The 20,772-nt window shown below is 39.6% G+C and overlaps 1 protein-coding gene and 1 long non-coding RNA gene across 2 annotated transcripts; both read left to right on the forward strand.

The window, feature by feature from the left end:
• Nucleotides 1–754: 754 nt before the first annotated feature.
• Nucleotides 755–1,801, forward strand: LOC134212315 (uncharacterized). The gene is made up of 3 exons (XR_009979241.1): nucleotides 755–861; nucleotides 926–1,336; nucleotides 1,460–1,801. It is a non-coding gene; the product is annotated as an uncharacterized LOC134212315 (long non-coding RNA).
• A 12,904-nt stretch (nucleotides 1,802–14,705) lies between these two features.
• Nucleotides 14,706–15,893, forward strand: LOC134212318 (replication protein A 32 kDa subunit-like). The gene is made up of 3 exons (XM_062690070.1): nucleotides 14,706–14,877; nucleotides 14,936–15,584; nucleotides 15,648–15,893. Exons 1-3 carry the CDS (start codon nucleotides 14,865–14,867, stop codon nucleotides 15,727–15,729), a joined length of 744 nt encoding a protein of 247 aa, XP_062546054.1. The 5' UTR covers nucleotides 14,706–14,864; the 3' UTR covers nucleotides 15,730–15,893.
• Nucleotides 15,894–20,772: the final 4,879 nt, after the last annotated feature.

Here is a 20,772-nt window from a genome sequence, read left to right on the forward strand (position 1 = left end):
TCAATTCGTCGAGCTGAGTCGATCGGTATATAACACTATGGGTCTCCGGGCCTTCTATAAAAAGTTTGTTTTTGGAGCGATCATATAGCCTTTACGTATACTTAGTATACGAGAAAGGCAAAAACACGTACCTGGCTAAACGCTGCGACGAAACAAAAGCTCTATCTGAGCCGTAGTCCAAACAAAAAAATCCACACAGCGCAAAAGTCTGGCAACCAGCAACAACAACAGCATGCAGTCTGGTCCACTTGGTTCACTGAACCTGGCGGCTACTACGATGGCCACAAATTCAACAGCAACAGCAATCCAACTCGCTTTCTTCTCCCGGTTGATAAAACACAGCAACACTTCGGCAACAACAGCTAACTTCCTCTTTTATTTTTTATTTTGCACCGTACAGCCAAATACGAGAAAAACAAAATGAATGAACTAGCCAATCATTTGCGGACACTCGCTTACCGAAAGGTACTTCACACAAATAACGGTACACAGAGCGAAAAAAAATTGTGATTACAACATTTTCTAATTTTATTTCAAAAGTAAAGAAAATTTGGTATTATTGAATGCTGAAACTTTTAAGTCAAACGCTAAATTGATTGATTTGAAAGTTTTTTTCTTCGCAAAAAATTGTTATTTTCACAGTAGAGCTCTCAGATCAAAATGTGTGAAATAGTTAAACAAACTTAAACATCTAACAATTTTGGCAACACTGATAGCAAAACAAATTCAACTGGCAGCAAACGACCTGCGCATACGACGATCTGTCACTGAAAGTTGCGCCAAAAAAGTTATACCAAATAAACATACAGAAAATAATTTTAATTTTTCCTGGTATTGTACCATGTTATACTAAACAGATAGGTTATTTATTTCTCCATTTGTTTTAAAAGTATTCTAATATAATATTTCTCGTTATTCATCAAAGGTTCCGAGAGTTCCTTCGAGACGAAGGTATGGTGCAAACATCGTCGATGGAAACCAGATGGAATCACTCATCTTTTGTCATCAGTTTAAAAAAAGACGTAGGGAAAAGAAGCAATGATTTCGTTGGGGTCATCAACGACTAACATCTGCACAATGAAAATCTATCGCCGAAATCGATTTAGCTACGATGAAAATCTATCGCCGGGAGCGAGGCCGGAAGCTTTTCTTCCTTGTGTCTGTGATTTAGACACGTCTTGTAACCGTAACTACCTGGATGCAGGAGATAAAACGACCAAAAGCAGACGAAAAAGTGTCACAAAAGGCAAGTTAACCAACAAACGCCGCGGAGGTGCCGAGGAAGATTGATGTGCTGAGAAAAACCTGTTAATGAGATGTTTACTTCTTCAAGTAGGTAGGTTATCTTGCTCAACTGATTTCGAAATTCACTGTGCCTAAGTCTTGTCTAAACTAGATACCTATATGTCCTTATTGTGATCATGGTTTTTACTCGATTAATCTGGTTTTTTTATTGCAGAAACTGCCATCGTGGAAACCCGACAGCTCACCGGACAGATGGAACCCGGAGAGGGTAATACATCTATACGTTCCCAAACCATAGCGCACTCGCTAATCTTTGGGAGTTCAGTTGATACGGTAGGTGAGCAGTTTTACGTAAGTGGAATGATGTCCGCATCAGCGCCGGCAACAACGTGGAAATTGGTAACTTGCAAGACCAGAAAGATTGTTGCTTATAATTCATATGCTGAAAACTCATAAATTATGGATTCAATAGCTGCTTTTTTTGTTATTAATAAACTTTGTTTAACTTGACGTTTCTTTTGTGTTATTTTTATTATTGATGTAAATAAAGAAAAGCATAAACACACCATTAACATTAAGAAGCAATAACTATTAAAATAAAAGCGAAAAAAACTTTTATTTTGAGAACATGATAATACATTTAAGAGTGGTGAATTGTTAAAACAACATCAGAGCCAACAATCCTGAAATAAAAGTTTTGCGTTCGTTAAACCGACAGTGCTATACTTTCTACTGAAAATCACTAACGCATTTTCTTGAATTTACCAACGATTCTTTTACTCTTACCAACGATTTTTTTTTGTGTGTATTTCTACCTTACTACTCACTAGTTAGCTGATGTTATAACTACAATCCTTCACCAAACACCAACGAAAATCCAAAAAAACGACATATAACTTCACTGCCTTTTACCACAGTTGACTGTGGTATCGTCAATTGGCTTACAGAAACGCATTCGTGTTGGTTTAAAAAAAAGGAATGTATTATTTTTCCAAATGGCGGCCAACAAATAGAAGAAAATAATTGTTCTCTATACTACTCACAATTCCTTAGAATGTGAAAAAAGCACTTTCACACCAAAGTACAATTAATACTGCGGTTGTGACAATTAATCCTGGTGCACAAAAGCGAGAGTCAACAAAAAATCACTTATTATCCTCGTCGCCACTGTTTTAGATCACGGTTATACTATAGATAGTGGAATATATAGATGAGCGAATATAAATCCTCTGTCTCCAAACGAACTGTCAAACGCGTCTCCAAACGAGCATGACGTCACAATTTCAATGGAAACGTTAAGGGCTGTGACGTCAAATGCGCGTGTGCACGGGCAAAAAAATCGACTCAGCCATGCTTTCGCTCATCTATAGATTCTACTATCTATAGATTCTACTATCTATAGGTTATACTGACGGTATTCTTTCAGGGTATACTGACAAGATCAAGTCTTGTTGAATGTCTAAAACATACTGCTGTATTTCAGTGAAAGCATGACCATATATATATATCCTCCGCTCTTTAATCATTTGCTCAATTTTCAGAAGAGAAATACTTCTCATAAAACTGATGTCAAACAGGGGTTCTTAACTAGCTATTACACGTAGAACGCTTCTTTCTCGTCGTCGGGTCTCCCTTCGTGTGGGCAGTGCACGTTGATGATGCTTTAGTTGAAGAAACGGCCTTTAATCCTCAGCTTGCACATCCTTGCGTTGATTGGCTGCCACCCAATCACGCGTTGGCGCAGCCGGTTCCCAGCTCGTTGGTGGTGCCACAGCTTTGGTAGAAGGTAGCCGCCCGATGCCCGCTTTTCCACACTTTCTGTCCTGTCCAGCAAATCTCCTGCAGCGCCACGACGTCGAAGTTGCGGGGATGTAATTCATCGTAGATCATCCTGTCGCAACCTGCGAAACCTAGCGACTTGCAGTTCCATGTTCCAAGCTTCCAATCGTGATCCTTTATTCGTCGCCTAGGTCTTTGCCGATTATATCGAGTCGCATTATCTCTTATATTGTTCGTAATTATTGGTTTTCCATGCGGCTTATTGGGCCTGCGCAAACCTCCTGTCTCGCCGGAGGGCCATCGTGTCAGGGCTGTTTAGCGTCCCACCTAACACCAGGATGTAGGAAATAGTACAATATCATTTGGTATCCGCGTCTGTTCAAGATAATATTAGTTTAAAACAATCGTGTCATACACGTATTCTAGTATTTCATACTTTGGAGTTTGTACGACAAATTATTAGAGTGAAAAGAAAACAAACATTCATTTGCCGTGAACGCGAGATATGGAGATCCCCTTGGACAGCAAATAATTCTATTCGAGCGGAGAGCGGAGAGAGTAATCCGCTGTAGGGCTTCTCTCAGTTCGAGGATAATCAGTTTTGTGACGAATGTTGCTGAAAACGGATGTTAAAGTGAGGTGACGAAAAAAATGAAAAAAAATGAAAAGAAAAATAATAAAAAGTGAAATTATAAAATTGATTTGTTGTTTGTCAGTGTTATTTAATTAATAGTTGAAGAAACCCGACAATGGCATGGTCGGTATATAATAGTTTACGCTCCCTATTCATGGCGTTGGCGTGCCGTTTTTGTAGTGTGAACGAAAGTGTTTGGTGATGCGATGCGGCCATTTTTTTAACTCATTGGAATTTTGACTTTGCCGGATTATTCAAGTAAGTTTTGTTTTCTTTTTGCTGGATTGCGCTTCGAAGTTCAAGCGCAGTTTTGTTGATTGCCGATATACCAAACCCGAGCTAGAGCAGGAAATAATGATGTATACACACACATTGCTGTACAGGGTTGTTGAAGATTTTTGTCTAATTATAATCATATTACAGGGCTGTTTGCGAATATTGTAATTGAATAAAATTGTATTGAAGAATGCGATTGCTAAACACATTAAAAATCTTTTTGATTCTGAATTTGGCCACTTGGCGGCGTTAGTTTATACGAGAACATTACATATTTGAATATGATATTTTGGAATTTGTGAGATTTTAAAAGTTGACATCTTTAACGAAGTTTTTCGAAGCGACGAACACGTTGTATTGAAGATCGTTTTGCTTTTGAAATTGGCCAATTGGCGGCGCTGGTTTATACGAAAACATAGTCTGGAAAAGATATCGCGGAAATCATGTGATTTTAAAAGTTGACATCTTCGACAGAGTTGTTCGGAGGGAGGACGAACACGTTGTATTGAAGATCGTTTTGGTTTTGAATTCAACCACTTGGCAGCGCTGTGTATACGAAAACATCATTTGGGTAAGTTATCTCAGAATTCATCAGATTTTGAGCATTGACATCTATATCAAAGTTGACCGGAAGAACGAACATGTTGTATTTAACATCTTTTTGGTTTTGAAATTGGCCAATTGGCGGCGCTAGTTTATACGAAAACATAGTTTGGAAAAGATATCACGGAATTTATATGATTTTGAAAGTTGACATCTATGACAAATTTGTTCGTAGGGACGAACACTAGTACACATGATTGGACTGGATATCTAAGAATCTGATATCCATTCGCTTTGTGGCAATAGTCAAGACCATTATATTGAGAATAAGTTTAGTTTGAGTTTCATTCGCTTTGTGACGCTAGTAAGAAATTAATATTTGGGTTAAATATCTCGGAAACTATTACAGATTTATCTTCTACAAAATGGTTAAGAAGGTCTAGACCAGTTCAGACTAGTTCAGTTTAAGATTCACTAGCTTGCAGTGAACGCTGTTGCCATGTGTATGAGTTAGAAAGTGTAAACTGAGATGAACTGAGAATATTATTGGAATTTTCCTTGTGAATAATAATTGCATTCAGTAACGTTTGATAAGTGGAATGATATGAAGAAATCCAATGTCCAAGTGATTTGGTGCGTCTCTGAGTGGACGTTTGATCCGGGTGGATCCTATAGAAGCAGATTTATTCTCCGATTGATGAACTCTGACTATGACTGCATGGCAAAGATCAGCTTATGCGTGTATTAGTTTAGAAAGTGTAAGCTGGGATGAACTGAGGATATTATTGGAATTTTTCTGGTTTTGATGCAAGATTGATTTTCTAGAGCCTGGTAAATTCTACCCATGACTGCATGAACAAGATCAGCTGGTGCCTTTTATTAGTGTTAGAAAGTGTAAACTGAGATAAACTGAGAATATTAATGGAATTTTCCTGATTGTGAATAATAATTGTATTTAGCAACGTTTGATAAGTGTGAATGGTATGAAGAAATCCAAGTGGGTTGGTGCGTCTCTGTGTGGACGTTTGATCCGGGTGGATCACATGAAAAAATCCAATCTCCGAGTGGTTTGGTGCGTCTCTGAGTGGACGTTTGATCCGGGTGGATCCTATAGAAGCAAATTTAATATCCGATTGATAAGCTCTAACGATGACTGCATGACAAAGATTAGCTGACGCGTGTATTAGTGTTAGAAAGTGTAAGCTGAGATGAATCGAGAATGCTGTTGGAAATTTTTCTAGTTATGATGCAAGATTGATGTTCTAGAGCCTGGTAAGCTCTACCCATGACTGCATGAACAAGATCAGCTGTTGCCATGTATTAGTGTTAGAAAGTGTAAACTGAGATGAACTGAGAATATTATTGGAATTTTTCTGGTTTTGATGCAAGATTGATTTTCTAGAGCCTGGTATGCTCTATCCATGACTGCATGAACAAGATCAGCTGTTGCCATGTATTAGTGTTAGAAAGTGTAAACTGAGATGAACTGAGAATATTATTGGAATTTTTCTGGTTTTGATGCAAGATTGATTTTCTAGAGCCTGGTAAGCTCTACCCATGACTGCATGAACAAGATCAGCTGGTGCCTTTTATTAGTGTTAGAAAGTGTAAACTGAGATGAACTGAGAATATTATTGGAATTTTTCTGGTTTTGATGCAAGATTGATTTTCTAGAGCCTGGTAAGCTCTACCCATGACTGCATGGACAAGATCAGCTGTTGCCATGTATTAGTGTTAGAAAGTGTAAATTTAGATAAACTAAGAATATTATTGGAATTTTTCTGGATTGGTGCGTCTCTGTGTGGACGTTTGATCCGGGTGGATCACATGGAAAAATCCAATCTCCGAGTGGATTGGTGCGTCTCTGAGATGACGTTTGATCCGGGTGGATCCTATAGAAGCACATTTAATATCCGATTGATAAGCTCTGACGATGACTGCATGACAAAGATTAGCTGATGCGTGTATTAGTGTTAGAAAGTGTAAGCTGAGATGAATCGAGAATGCTGTTGGAAATTTTCTGGTTTTGATGCAAGATTGATGTTCTAGAGCCTGGTAAGCTCTATCCATGACTGCATGAACAAGATCAGCTGTTGCCATGTATTAGTGTTAGAAAGTGTAAACTGAGATGAACTGAGAATATTATTGGAATTTTTCTGGTTTTGATGCAAGATTGATTTTCTAGAGCCTGGTATGCTCTATCCATGACTGCATGAACAAGATCAGCTGTTGCCATGTATTAGTGTTAGAAAGTGTAAACTGAGATGAACTGAGAATATTATTGGAATTTTTCTGGTTTTGCTGCAAGATTGATTTTCTAGAGCCTGGTAAGTTCTACCCATGACTGCATGAACAAGATCAGCTGTTGCCATGTATTAGTGTTAGAAAGTGTAAACTGAGATGAACTGAGAATGTTATTGGATTTTGTTCTGGTTTTAATGCAAGATTGATTTTCTAGAGCCTGGTATGCTTTTTCCATGACTGCATGAACAAAATCAGCTGTTGCCATGTGTTAGTGTTAGAAAGTGTAAACTGAGATGAACTGAGAATATTATTGGAATTTTCCTGATGTCAATAATAATTGTATTTAGCAACGTTTGATAAGTGTAAATGGTATGAAGAAATCCAATCTCCGAGTGGGTTGGTGCGTCTCTGTGTGGACGTTTGATCCGGGTGGATCACATGGAAAAATCCAATCTCCGAGTGGATTGGTGCGTCTCTGAGATGACGTTTGATCCGGGTGGATCCTAAAGAAGCAAATTTAATATCCGATTGATAAGCTCTGACGATGACTGCAAGACAAAGATTAGCTGACGCGTGTATTAGTGTTAGAAAGTGTAAGCTGAGATGAATCGAGAATGCTGTTGGAAATTTTCTGGTTTTGATGCAAGATTGATGTTATAGAGCCTGGTAAGCTCTACCCATGACTGCATGAACAAGATCAGCTGTTGCCATGTATTAGTGTTAGAAAGTGTAAACTGAGATGAACTGAGTAGAGTTATTGGAATTTTTCTGGTTTTGATGCAAGATTGATTTTCTAGAGCCTGGTAAGTTCTACCCATGATTGCATGAACAAGATCAGCTGGTGCCTTTTATTAGTGTTAGAAAGTGTAAACTGAGATGAACTGAGAATATTATTGGATTTTTTCTGGTTTTGATGCAAGATTGATTTTCTAGAGCCTGGTAAGCTCTACCCATGACTGCATGAACAAGATCAGCTGTTGCCATGTATATGTGTTAGAAGGTGTAAACTGAGATGAACTGAGAATATTATTGGAATTTTTCTGGTTTTGATGCAAGATTGATTTTCTAGAGCCTGGTAAGCTCCACCCATGACTGCATGAACAAGATCAGCTGTTGCCATGTATTAGTGTTAGAAAGTGTAAACTGAGATAAACTGAGAATATTATTGGAATTTTCCTTATGTCAATAATAATTGTATTTAGCAACGTTTGATAAGTGTAAATGGTATGAAGAAATCCAATCTCCGAGTGGGTTGGTGCGTCTCTGTGTGGACGTTTGATCCGGGTGGATCACATGGAAAAATCCAATCTCCGAGTGGATTGGTGCGTCTCTGAGATGACGTTTGATCCGGGTGGATCCTATAGAAGCAAATTTAATATCCGATTGATAAGCTCTGACGATGACTGCATGACAAAGATTAGCTGACGCGTGTATTAGTGTTAGAAAGTGTAAGCTGAGATGAATCGAGAATGCTGTTGGAAATTTTCCGGTTTTGATGCAAGATTGATGTTATAGAGCCTGGTAAGCTCTACCCATGACTGCATGAACAAGATCAGCTGTTGCCATGTATTAGTGTTAGAAAGTGTAAACTGAGATAAACTGAGAATATTATTGGAATTTTTCTGGTTTTGATGCAAGATTGATTTTCTAGAGCCTGGTAAGTTCTACCCATGACTGCATGAACAAGATCAGCTGGTGCCTTTTATTAGTGTTAGAAAGTGTAAACTGAGATGAACTGAGAATATTATTGGATTTTTTCTGGTTTTGATGCAAGATTGATTTTCTAGAGCCTGGTAAGCTCTACCCATGACTGCATGAACAAGATCAGCTGTTGCCATGTATTAGTGTTAGAAAGTGTAAACTGAGGTAAACTGAGAATATTATTGGAATTTTTCTGGTTTTGATGCAAGATTGATTTTCTAGAGCCTGGTAAGCTCTACCCATGACTGCATGAACAAGATCAGCTGTTGCCATGTATTAGTGTTAGAAAGTGTTAACTGAGATGAACTGAGAATATTATTGGATTTTTTCTGGTTTTGATGCAAGATTGATTTTCTAGAGCCTGGTAAGCTCTACCCATGACTGCATGAACAAGATCAGCTGTTGCCATGTATTAGAGTTAGAAAGTGTAAGCTGAGATGAATCGAGAATGCTGTTGTAATTTTTCTGGTTTTGATGCAAGATTGATTTTTGAGAGTCTGGTATGCTCTACCCATGAATGCATGAACAAGATCAGCGGTTGCCATGTGTTAGAAAGTGTAAATTGAGATAAACTGAGAATATTATTGGATTTTTTTTCTGGTTTTGATGCAAGATTGATTTTTTAGAGCCTGGTAAGCTCTACCCATAACTGCATGAACAAGATCAGCTGTTGCCATGTATTAGAGTTAGAAAGTGTAAACTGAGATGGACTGAGAATGCTGTTGTAATTTTGCTGGTTTTGATGCAAGATTGATTTTCTAGAGCCTGGTAAGCTCTACCCATGACTGCAAGAACAAGATCAGTTGTTGCCGTGTATTAGTGTTAGAAAATGTAAACTGAGATGAGCTGAGCCTGGTCTGAGCCTGTTCTAGAGCCTGGTGAGCTCTACGTGATACTTGAGGATATATGAAGATATTGGTGTTATTTTCGAATCGGTAGACATTTCAAACGTGTGAAGCCTGAATTACTAATAGAAACTGTAAGTAACGTGTATCAGTATCATAGGGTAAAATGCCCAATAGTGGACCCCCTAGTAGCGGAATTTTGCTCTTTCTGTCATAAGGCTTAAAAAATTTCAACATATTAACTCTGCTTGATATCTAAAAACAAGCTCTGCATCCCCTCTTCACGATACATACATAAAACACCAAAATACACGACGTTATTCGTTAAAATTAACATTTTCAAGTCTAACTGAATTCGCCCTATAGTAGACCCCCTGGGGGTCTATAATAGGAAATTGCTTCCCTATAGTCGACACTTCATTTGATTTTCATGTCCCGTTTCGGGACGTTCTTCTTCCCTATTATGGACCCCCCAAAATATTCCTATAATGGACACTCTCGTGTTTATTTTTTATAGAATTGTAAAAAATCATCTAATTTTACTTTCCATAGCATTTCAAATGCATGTAATCAAATCATAGGACTGTAAGGTAGGTTCTCCCGATAGAATTTCATTGCAAAATGTTGGCATTGTGCAGTAATAATGCAAAAATGGCTGGAGGGTCCACTATTGGTTAAGGGTCCACTATAGGGCACTTTACCCTAGTTTCAAAGATTGTGCTTAATTTCAATTATTCTATTTCACTTTTAATTCATGGTCATGGTAAGTCTCGTTTCACATAATTGCAGTTTTAATACGTTATTAACCATTTTCTCTTTTCAGAACATCATATTAAATCAGCCATCTCAAATATGTATTCAAATAGGATTAAATATATAATAATTCAATTTCTATTGATATTTTACTCTTTATGAAGTTTTTTGAACTGTTTAATGTTTTTTTTACTTTTATAATAAATTTAAATATTATTCGATTCAAAATGTTACAATTGATCAAGAGTAGAGGAGAAGAAGGATGTAGGAAATAGTACAATATCATTTGGTATCCGCGTCTGTTCAAGATAATATTAGTTTAAAACAATCGTGTCATACACGTATTCTAGTATTTCATACTTTGGAGTTTGTACGACAAATTATTAGAGTGAAAAGAAAACAAACATTCATTTGCCGTGAACGCGAGATATGGAGATCCCCTTGGACAGCAAATAATTCTATTCGAGCGGAGAGCGGAGAGAGTAATCCGCTGTAGGGCTTCTCTCAGTTCGAGGATAATCAGTTTTGTGACGAATGTTGCTGAAAACGGATGTTAAAGTGAGGTGACGAAAAAAATGAAAAAAAATGAAAAGAAAAATAATAATAAGTGAAATTATAAAATTGATTTGTTGTTTGTCAGTGTTATTTAATTAATAGTTGAAGAAACCCGACACAGGACTTGGGCTTGTGCGCTTTGAGCGGCACACGGTCGCTTTGGCGGTGCCTACTTGCGGATACATGCAGCTTTTTATAGAGGTTTAACAGGGCCCACTGTCAAACCCCACCACATCCTAGGCAGGCTCCACAACTCGCAGATGGCCTGGGGAGGGATCGTCAAGCCCTTGGACATAGTCCCTGCTGCCCCTGTCAAAGTAATGAACCATTTATTCGGTCTTATAATTGCCCTTTTCCACTTTAAGTCAACTTTTAGGGCTGTGTTTTTTACAAGCATATATAGCTTCATGGTTACTTGGGCATAACAGCATATGGAGACGCATGGTAGATTTATGCAATGATTCGTCTTGTGATTGAACTTGTTATGCAAATTTCACCTATTCCTTTTAATTAAACAAAATGCACAAGTGTGCAAGCATTGGTATAGCAACTTGTATTAAGGGGAACCTGAACCTAATTACTTATTGAGAAGTACATGTTCTTGCGGTTAACATGTCGAATAGTACGATCAAGAAATCATGAGGATTATGATTTCAAACAGCAGGTTCCCGTGCGTCTTATAAGCGAAACTCACAATTCTTTCACGGCTGTCTCATACGAGATGGGAGGTGGGATGGAGCAGGAATGCTGCTATACAAAATGTAGAAAATAGCGATTTACCATCTTCGATGGGAGTATAATTTACAGATTCAGAAGATTCAGACTTCATAACACAAATCAGCCCAGCATGTCCTTTAAAGTCCCTAGCTAGAAACCTTGCGAATAATATGTATTTCAAATTAGTTCAATGCAGATGCTCTAGGTTCTCCAAATAGTTCTGGAAATTATTCTGGAGTTTAATTCAATTGGTCAACAAGATTAACCACTTCTGGTATCAAACCGAAGTCAACCCAGCATGCCAATAATAGTCTCAAAAGTCGTTGCATAAATAATACTGTCAAAACTTGCAGTTGACAACAAAAAAAATACCTAAATAAAGCTCTATTTTTTGACATCGGTGCACTCACACAACCAACCGATATACTCGATTAAGTTGAAAACCGGAATACGGGACTAGCGAAGTTGGATTTTTCTCGCAATCCGTACGTTAAACCTAACTTCGCTAGTGGCGCGTTAGTCTAATTAAGGCCTAATTAGACTAGCGCACTACTAGCGAAGTTAGGTTTAACCAGGGGGGTAATATGCGGCGGCTTTGGGACAGTTCGTCGAATGACATTTCGTCGAATGACGTTTAGTCGAATGACATTTAGTCGAAAGTACATTTGGTCGAAGGGACATTTAGTCGAATGGACATATAGTCGAATGGAAATTTAGTCAAATGGGCATTTAGTCGAATGGACATTTAGTCGAATGGACATTTAGTCGAACGGACATTTAGTCGAAAGGACATTTAGTCGAATGGAAATTTAGTCGAATGTTGAAAGTGTTTAGCCAAGAAAATTATTTTGAGCTTTTTAGTGGAATGACAATGTAGAGTGTTTAGTCGGTAATAGGTAATTAGTTAAATGGATAATTCGTCAATAGATTTTTGATTGAATTTGAATAAATAATCCACAAGATTCATGGATAAACTGATAAGAGGAATTCAGTCGACGTGAGGAAGTTCAGCGGAAGTGCGGAAGAGCGGAAGAAACGAATATGGATGTCAATGAGGATTTTTCACCTGAGCTAAAGAAACTTCTGGAGACTCTGGTGTATTATAGAAAAATTGAAAACCTACAGAAATAGCAAAATATTAGGTAGTGATGGTGAAATACCCTTTATTTTTTTTCGGCACATTATCAAAAACCAATGACATCAATGTTACTTCTTCATCGTAGTCGGCTTTGGAACATTTCGTTGATTGACAGCTAATCTAATGACATTTGGTCAAATGACATTTCGTCGAAAGGACGTTTAGTCGAAAGGTCATTTGGTCAAATGAGAATGGTTTTCTTATTCTTTTCATTGAAACTCTTTCTTTCACTTAATATTTATACAATAATTAGTTCAGAATGAAATTGTCTTCCAACCATAATTCGTTTATTATTGGCCGTAAATTTAATTCCGATCAAATGGTCATGAATTTCTGAATTTCTGGTGAAGTGGTGACTGAATTTCTTTTGACCAGGTGGTATAGATTCATCGTAGTCGGTTAGAGGGGTTCGCCAAACTCAATATCCAGTCGGAAATATTCTCGGGATATTCACCGTTTTCGTATTATTTATTGATTTTATGGACCCATCATTCTTTGGACAATATTGGAGCAATAATTATGTGACTTTTTGGAAACCAGAATAAATCATGTTATTGACTAAAGTTCTTTTCTTTCAAATAACCATTCGACGGAACATTGTTAGACTAAATTTACCAAGATTTTTAATTCAAAACTCGCTTTCGACCAAACGTCATTCGACCAGATGTACGAAGATTTTTCATACTTGAATCAGATTTCGACTAAATGTCAATTCGACCAAATGTCCTTTCGACGTAGTGTCTTTTCGACCAAACGTCATTCGACCAAATGTCCTGCGTATCTAGTGGATTAAAAAAACATTTTCGACTAAATGTCCTTTCGACCAAATGTCCATTCGACGTAATGTCTTTTCGACCAAATGTCATTCGACTAAATGTCATTCGACGAAATGTCTTTCGACGAAATGGTATAGATTCATATGCGGCGCATCGCGCCTCCTCTGCATGTAGTATGAAGCAAATGTAAATAAACAATCCCACAATTTTTTCGTTAGTCAGCAGTAGTGTAGGTTAACCAATATCCTACAAGATTCCAGTTCAAAAAATGTTACACTTGCCAAGCGGGGTGGCCCATGGTGGCCCGCCTTTCCCAAGCGGCGAGGCCCGGATAATACATCTTAGGTAGGCTTGATTTGTTCGTGGATGACAGGCTTACTCCCCCCCTGGGTTTAACGTACGGATTGCGAGAAAAATCCAACTTCGCTAGTAGTCCCCCATTTCGGTTTTCAACTTGACTAGCGATAATAATTTTCAAAAATCAGGGTTACAAACTTGATAATTCTTCCCTTGTCGCCGAGTCTGGCGCTGAGTGCTAGGCGCGGAATCCCAAAGGTGGGAATAAAATTTTGGGATTTATGCGCAATAATTAGTTGAGGGACGTTAATCTACAGTGCACATAGTAAAGCAAGTGCGCTCGACGTCCTGTGTGTAGTCATCAAGGGCCTCGTACGCCTGTCACTGGCGAACAAAGCTCGTGTACTCTGCATCGTAGCTTAGAACCGGTGTTAGGGCGAAATCGTTAATGCGAACATTTTTATATTCGGTTAGTTACTGCAAATAAATTATTTTTCGAGTCCCTATAATCAAGCAGGTATCTCAAGCATACCACATTTTTATATGACTGCATGATAGAGTGTTTAATTTTGATAAAATATCGAAAACAAAAGTGTGCATAAAAATTGCCTCGCCATAACAAAAAGGTGGTAGAGAATTAACACTGTTATTTACAGTTTAGAACCAAATCCAGATGTCGCACATGTTGGGGTAGGGATTCAGTGCTCCGCCTTCTCCCCCTGGTAGTCATACGAAAAAAAAACAGGCTCTCGGGGTAAATGGTTGTCACTATTTGTTCACATAGTTTTTCAAAATCAGGGTTACAAACTTGATTATTCCCCTGGTCAGGGTAGCTCCGTCCTGGCTTGATGCCCCTGGTCAGGGTAGCTCCGTCCATCTTTATCTCGATGGGTGGCTCCTCCGATCACGCTCTTCTGTATCGCCACGCTCTTCGGTATCGCCTGCCCCTGACGATCGGTGGGGCGACCTGTTAAGGCCACTTCGTCCAATCAAATTTGTTTTTTTTTATTTGGTCGACATTTTAATTCCGAGATAATCAGGAATTATCAAGAAAATCCATTTTTAAAATTGTAAATGGTAAATTTCACAGCAAAGAGGTAAATAGGATAAATTTATTTCTCCGTGCAATCAGCGTTAACAAAGTTCATGCACTATCCGCCGGACTGTACTAAAGTTCACTTTATAGAGGTTCATCCGCGAGCGACAGCTGTCAAAGTTGGCGCGCGTTTACTCACAAAACAAACCGCTGCTTTCGCTCTAATCTTGTTCCGCAAAACTCTAAATTTTCAGGAATATTCCTGGTATTAAGTGCAGAAAATATCAACCATCTCAGTGACTTTTCTACTCTACATTACAGCAAAATGAATGATAGTTGTAAGTATCGCAAAACATTAGTTTTACGTGCCTTTTAAGTTATCATCCTGCATCGTAGTTGGTGCCGGTGGATTCAACGCTACTGGGGGTGGCGCCGCGCAGGAGAACAAAGCCGAAGGCGTTCTCCCGCTGACCATCCGCCAGATCCAGGAATCGTCCGAGGATGGCATGCAGCTGTTTGGCATCCACTACAGTATGGTGACCTTTGTGGGGATCGTCCGGACGGTGGCGCATTCGTCGACGAAGATCACCTACCGCCTGGAGGATCACACCGGTCAGGTGGATGCGCATCTGTGGCTCGAGGAAGGCGACACCAGCAGCACACCCGGAGTGGCGGAAAACGCCTACGCCAGGGTTGTGGGCTCGGTACGCCACCAGGGTGGAAGTAAGGCGGTGATGATCTTCAAGATAGACATGGTCCACTCGCCCAACGAGGTGACGACTCACCTGCTGGAGGTGCTGAATGCCCGATACAAGGGCGAGGAGTATGCCAAAAGTGGCGGAGGTGCTGGCACTAGCGGGGCTGAATCCGGCGCCAAAGACACGGCTTCCAGCGGAGGTTTCATGGAAACGGACAACAACACGATGGGTTTATCCGGGAAGAATCTGGTCGTGTACAGGGCGATCAAGAGCCACATGTCAGACATCGGAATCAGCCGGCAGGAGCTGCAGAAAAAGTTCCCGCATATCAGCGCTTCGGAGATGCAGTGAGTGATTTTTTTAGACGGAAGGTTTTGAAAAAAGCTAAATGATATTTTGTTATATTTTAGGAGCATAACCGATTACATGACCCAGGAGGGACTCGTCTATACCAGTGTGGATTCGGACCACTTCCTGTGCGTTGACGCGTAGGACGCATGGAGAAACAGGTTTTGTTGGTACAATATAAGGTATTTATAAGCTTCCGTAATTATAGTTTTTCATCCAATATGCATCATTATTATCAGTCTGGCTTGTTAATGTTCTACAAAATCATACAATATTAAGGTATACAGTTATCATTGGAACTAAAACATTTTTGTTGTCACAAATATTTCGTATATGATGACAATTTCCCTAGATTTACATTTTTGTTTTTTCAGACATGTCGCCTAACTTACCTAGGAAAATGATGGCTTCGGCAGGTTTTCTTCTATTATTGTCAGGGGATTTTCTCATGCTCAAATTTGGCCTAAACATTCTTTGCATAACAAAGAATATTGTAGCCAAATTTCATAAAATTTGGTCAACAAAAATCCCCCTGACAATAATAAAGTAAAAACGACCAAATCCGTCATTTGCACTACCAGTTGATGCAGGATTAAAATTGCCTCTTCGAGAAACGGGTCTGATGTTCAGTCTAGACCAGCATGTTTTTGATTAGGATTCCAGAATCACCGCTCTGCCGAGCAAGAAATCTCATCAATTGGCATGCATAGAATCATGCTGAATCCAGCTAAATTTTCGACAATTACCATCTCTCGAAGAAAGACTCGATTATTTTTGACAATAAGCTTCTAGACACAATCATCGTAGGACGTAGGACGCCGGCAGAAAAAATATATTAGAATTTTTATCCTCGACTCTTTATTAGGTGCCGTAAAAGTTACGTATTTCCTACAAAGTGGACAAAGCCTCTCGAAACCTTGATTTTTGTCTCCGGATAGCGAAGGACTTTTTAGACATTTGCTGAATAAGGTTGGTAGGAGCCGTTCACTTAGCACTTTCTGGAGAAGAGGGGAGGGAAGGGGTTCATATGTGATCATGTACATTATGTGGAAGATATTGATTTGGGAAATTTATTGGAGGTAACCACATTCCCTTCGATGGGGTTCGAACCCATGACCCTACAGTACGCTAGACTGGTGCTTTAACCAACTAGCTGCGTTCAAAATCCTGTCGCGTGTCCTGTTTAGCAAACGGAGACCGCTTGAGGAGTCCTTCAACGGTGAATGCCAGGCAGGTTTTCGTGAGGGCCGATCAATAACGGATCAGATATTTAACCTGCAGATGATCCTTGATGAATTCCGGGAGTACAACTTGCAGGCTCACCATATGTTCATTGAATTCAAAGCAGCGTACGATTCAGTAAAAAGTAGCAGATGATGTCCGAACATGGTTTTCCGGCGAAACTGATTAGACTGATACGTGCAACGCCGGATGGCTCGAAATCAAGTGTTCGGATTGCAGACGAAGTGTCAACCTCGTTTGTGACCTTAGACGGATTGAAGCAGGGTGATGCACTTTCGAATTTATTGTTCAACATTGCACTCAAAAGCCAGATCTCCTAATAGCAGATCTGGCGTGCAGAGAAACGGCACTATCATCACACGGTCGCATATGCTTCTGGGCTTTGCGGACGACATCGAGAGGGAAACGGCGAGGATAGGCTTAACCATTAACTCTACCAAGACAAAGTACATGGTGGCAGGTAGAGATAGAGGAAGACCTAGTGGTGTTGGTGCTGAGGTAATGCTTGATGGGGATGTGTTTGAAGTTGTTGAAGAATTTGTTTACCTTGGAACGCTTGTGACATGTGACAATGACGTTTCCCGTGAAGTGAAAAGACGTATTGCTGCTGCGAATAGGGCTTTCTACGGAGTAAACAAAGTAGAAAATATTGTGAATCGTATAAAATACGGCAGACTTCAGTGGGCTGGTCACTTAGTGCGAATGTCGGAAGAAAAAATAGCAAAAACAATATTCAACAGAGAACCAGATAGATGCCGGCGACTTCGTGGAAGGCCACGAACACGCTGGCTGCACGTGGTGGAATCGGACCTGGGGACACTGAACGTGCGGGGAAACTGGAGGAACATTGCCCAAGACAGACGATTATGGAGCTCTACAATACGCCAGGCATAGGTGTAATTAGTTATTCATACCTTTAATGCATGGGAAATTGTTTTTCTCGACAACATTGAGAATCTCAATTTGAGATACTTGATCAAACCTAACTTGACTGCAGTATTTCCGGATAATAGAGAGCATTTTCCGCCAAGTATGACATAGAAAATTGTTTCAGAAGTCCTGCCGTTGATGTTTATATACGTCTCTACTTCTCCGAGCATGGTTAGTGGAATGTTTGTACCATATGCCTTGAAAACTTTTGAACTTCCTTTCCGAACTTGCATTTGCTCCAAATCCGACATGTTCCAACATACGCCAATCGCTCTCGCTCAAAATGTCCTCATCCGCGCCAGTATCGATTATGAATGGGATTGGTACACCTCCTACTTTAACGTTGTCGAGTGATTCGCTTGTATCTCTTTATGTTGTTCCCCGGTCACTTCAGTCTTCTTCTTTCGCAGGAAACAGCATCTAGCGAAATGTCCTGTTTGTTTGCAACTCTTGCATTTCTGATTTCTTGCGGGACACAGCGGATACCATCCCCATGAAAGGTGACGGCCGTCACATTTGAAACATCGAGGATTCTTGGGATACTTCTTGAATGTCTTGACTTCAAGAACTGAATTTCCAGAGTCGTTGCATTACGTTGAGTTTAAGTTTGGTTTCATTTTGATATCACACGGTAAGCTGCATTGCAACCGATCCGATTGCTAGTACTTCGTCAAGTGATCGGTCTTTCTCTAGACATTTCTTCCTCAGCTCTGGATTTTTGTTGTGGAAATAATTTGATCGACGATTATGCTTTCAGTTGTAACCGTTCCTTTCGCTATTCTTAATTAATTGCATGGAAACTCAGTGGTTTAAGCGCCACTCTCATAAATGAGAGACCACTGGTCGTGTGTTTTATGTTGCCCGACTATACTGTTTATGTGCATGAGTGCAATAGGTCATTGCGCGCGGCAAACCTAACCTCACTATTTTGACAGGTACTGGTCCTGTTGTTTACGTTTCGGACTTAGAATTTTTTTGATCCAAATTAAATCTGCATATTTCACGATGTTGAAGACATTCCATACATTCCGCATTCAAATATTGGTAATTATCGATAAGCTTAGGTAATTAACGATCAGAAAATCCAAAGAATGATAGAAGTATCTCAAAATTAAAATAAAGTCGTCTGTAAACAACAGGACCAGTACCTGTCAAAAGTCGTGTGTGACGTCACTGTGCAATGGAGTATTCTCAGGGGAACGGTTTTTTTGGTAAACGCTAAAAAGGGACAAATCGGAAACGACGTAGCAGAGGTAGACGCACTGAAAAGTGAAAAATTCTACACGTGCTCGCAAGAGAGAGAGAGAGAAACGATCACCCGGGCGGACTAATTACCTCAGGGCTATGGTCGTATTAATGACAAATCTAGTGTTAAATTCATTTATATAGTTTTATATTCATTCATTTTTTCTTAAACATAGGTGTAAGTGTATGTGTCAATGTTGTGTGTGTGTAATCATGGCCAAAGGTGTAGACTAACCTGCGCAGGGTTTGGGTTACGCTCTCGGTGCTACCAGCGGTTCGTCAACCGGGGGCTAGGATGGCATGCGATGTTCTGGACATTCACAGTGGCACGGAGCGTAGTGCCTACCGACCGGAACGTAACGGCGGCGGCCCGGGCTCAAGTCCTTTACGGCCGATCTATAGATGCGGAGAGGGGGTTGTCGGCGGTGCTGGTACGCTACCCGATCATACGTAAACCGTACGCAGGAAGGCCAGCGGTCCCTCGCACTCCGTTTAGCTGTCAACGAATGGCGGGCCAGGACGAGCGATCGAATTAACGTATGCGGACACCAGCGCAAGATAGCCGACGGATGGGTCAACGCACTTGAATCGTGTAAAAAAAAGCGTCTTGTTGGACGCTGTGGTCCAACGAAAATAAGAAATTAGAATAAATATATAATATAGAAATGAATTCTAACTGAATTACCTTATGAATAGTTTTAAACTGCTCAGAGAACAGAGTGTTCACCCCTAGTGATACGTATCTCTCAAACTACACGGTAAAAAATATACACGTCCATGCGAACTGTTCTGCATTTGAATATGCACTACTTTGGAATCAAATCAATATCAATGGTCCAATGCACCGAATGAACACAATGACGTTTGAGACGGGCGCTGTTTACTAAAAATGAACACTTGCATGAACTCGATGAATGAAAAAGTATTCATTCTTAGTAAACAGCGCCCGTCTCAAACGTCAATGATGAACTCGGTGCATTGGACCATAGCTGAACTCGTCGAATTCAAAGACCACCACTTCCATTTGACGTGCACAATGTTTTGAAAATAAAACAACAAAATAAAAAAATAGAATTACCTCTGCTCAGATTTGAATAACATACCTTTTGCTTGAAAGTCCTTCGTCTTACCATGACTCCATCTCACACTTTGAAATATCTCTTGAATTAAGCAGAACAGATGAAAGAACTGTCATCTATTTTTAGAACAACACCAATATCGCTCCACTCTTAAATCAATAGCTCTGAACCTGTGAATTCAATAGCCTAGCACTTTCAATTCTAGTGGAGACATTATTGGTGCTGATCGAAGTGCTAATCATTTCAACATCCAGTGAGTAGCACTTTGATGAACAATGTTGATGTTATGGAATTGTCTGCATTAAACACACTTGTGAAAGGTGTGACACCACTTTAAAATCAAAGGAATATCATTTTCAATAATAGTGATTGTAAAGTTGATCATTCAATAGATGGAACAGTTAAATTGAGCGTGTTGGTTTTTTACCGTGATGGTCCAATGCACCGAGTTCATCATTGACGTTTGAGCGGTGCGCTGTTTACTAAGAATGAATACTTTTTCATTCATCGAGTTCATGCAAATGGTCATTTTTAGTAAACAGCGCCCGTCTCAAACGTCATTGTGTTCATTCGGTGCATTGGACCATAAATATATCTATTATTATGGATAAAAAAAATAGAATAACCAAAGAACGTTACACAGTTTGGTTTCCATAATTGCAGTTAGCGACTTGTTTACGAAGCTTCACAA

This window comes from Armigeres subalbatus, chromosome 1 (assembly GCF_024139115.2).
Source record: "Armigeres subalbatus isolate Guangzhou_Male chromosome 1, GZ_Asu_2, whole genome shotgun sequence".
Lineage (NCBI taxonomy): Eukaryota > Metazoa > Arthropoda > Insecta > Diptera > Culicidae > Armigeres > Armigeres subalbatus.

Bases quoted from the DNA above. Each gene is read 5' to 3' on its own strand.
- LOC134212318 (XM_062690070.1), top strand. The intron at 15,585-15,647 runs GTGAGTGATTTT...GTTATATTTTAG, and splicing joins ATCAGCGCTTCGGAGATGCA to GAGCATAACCGATTACATGA.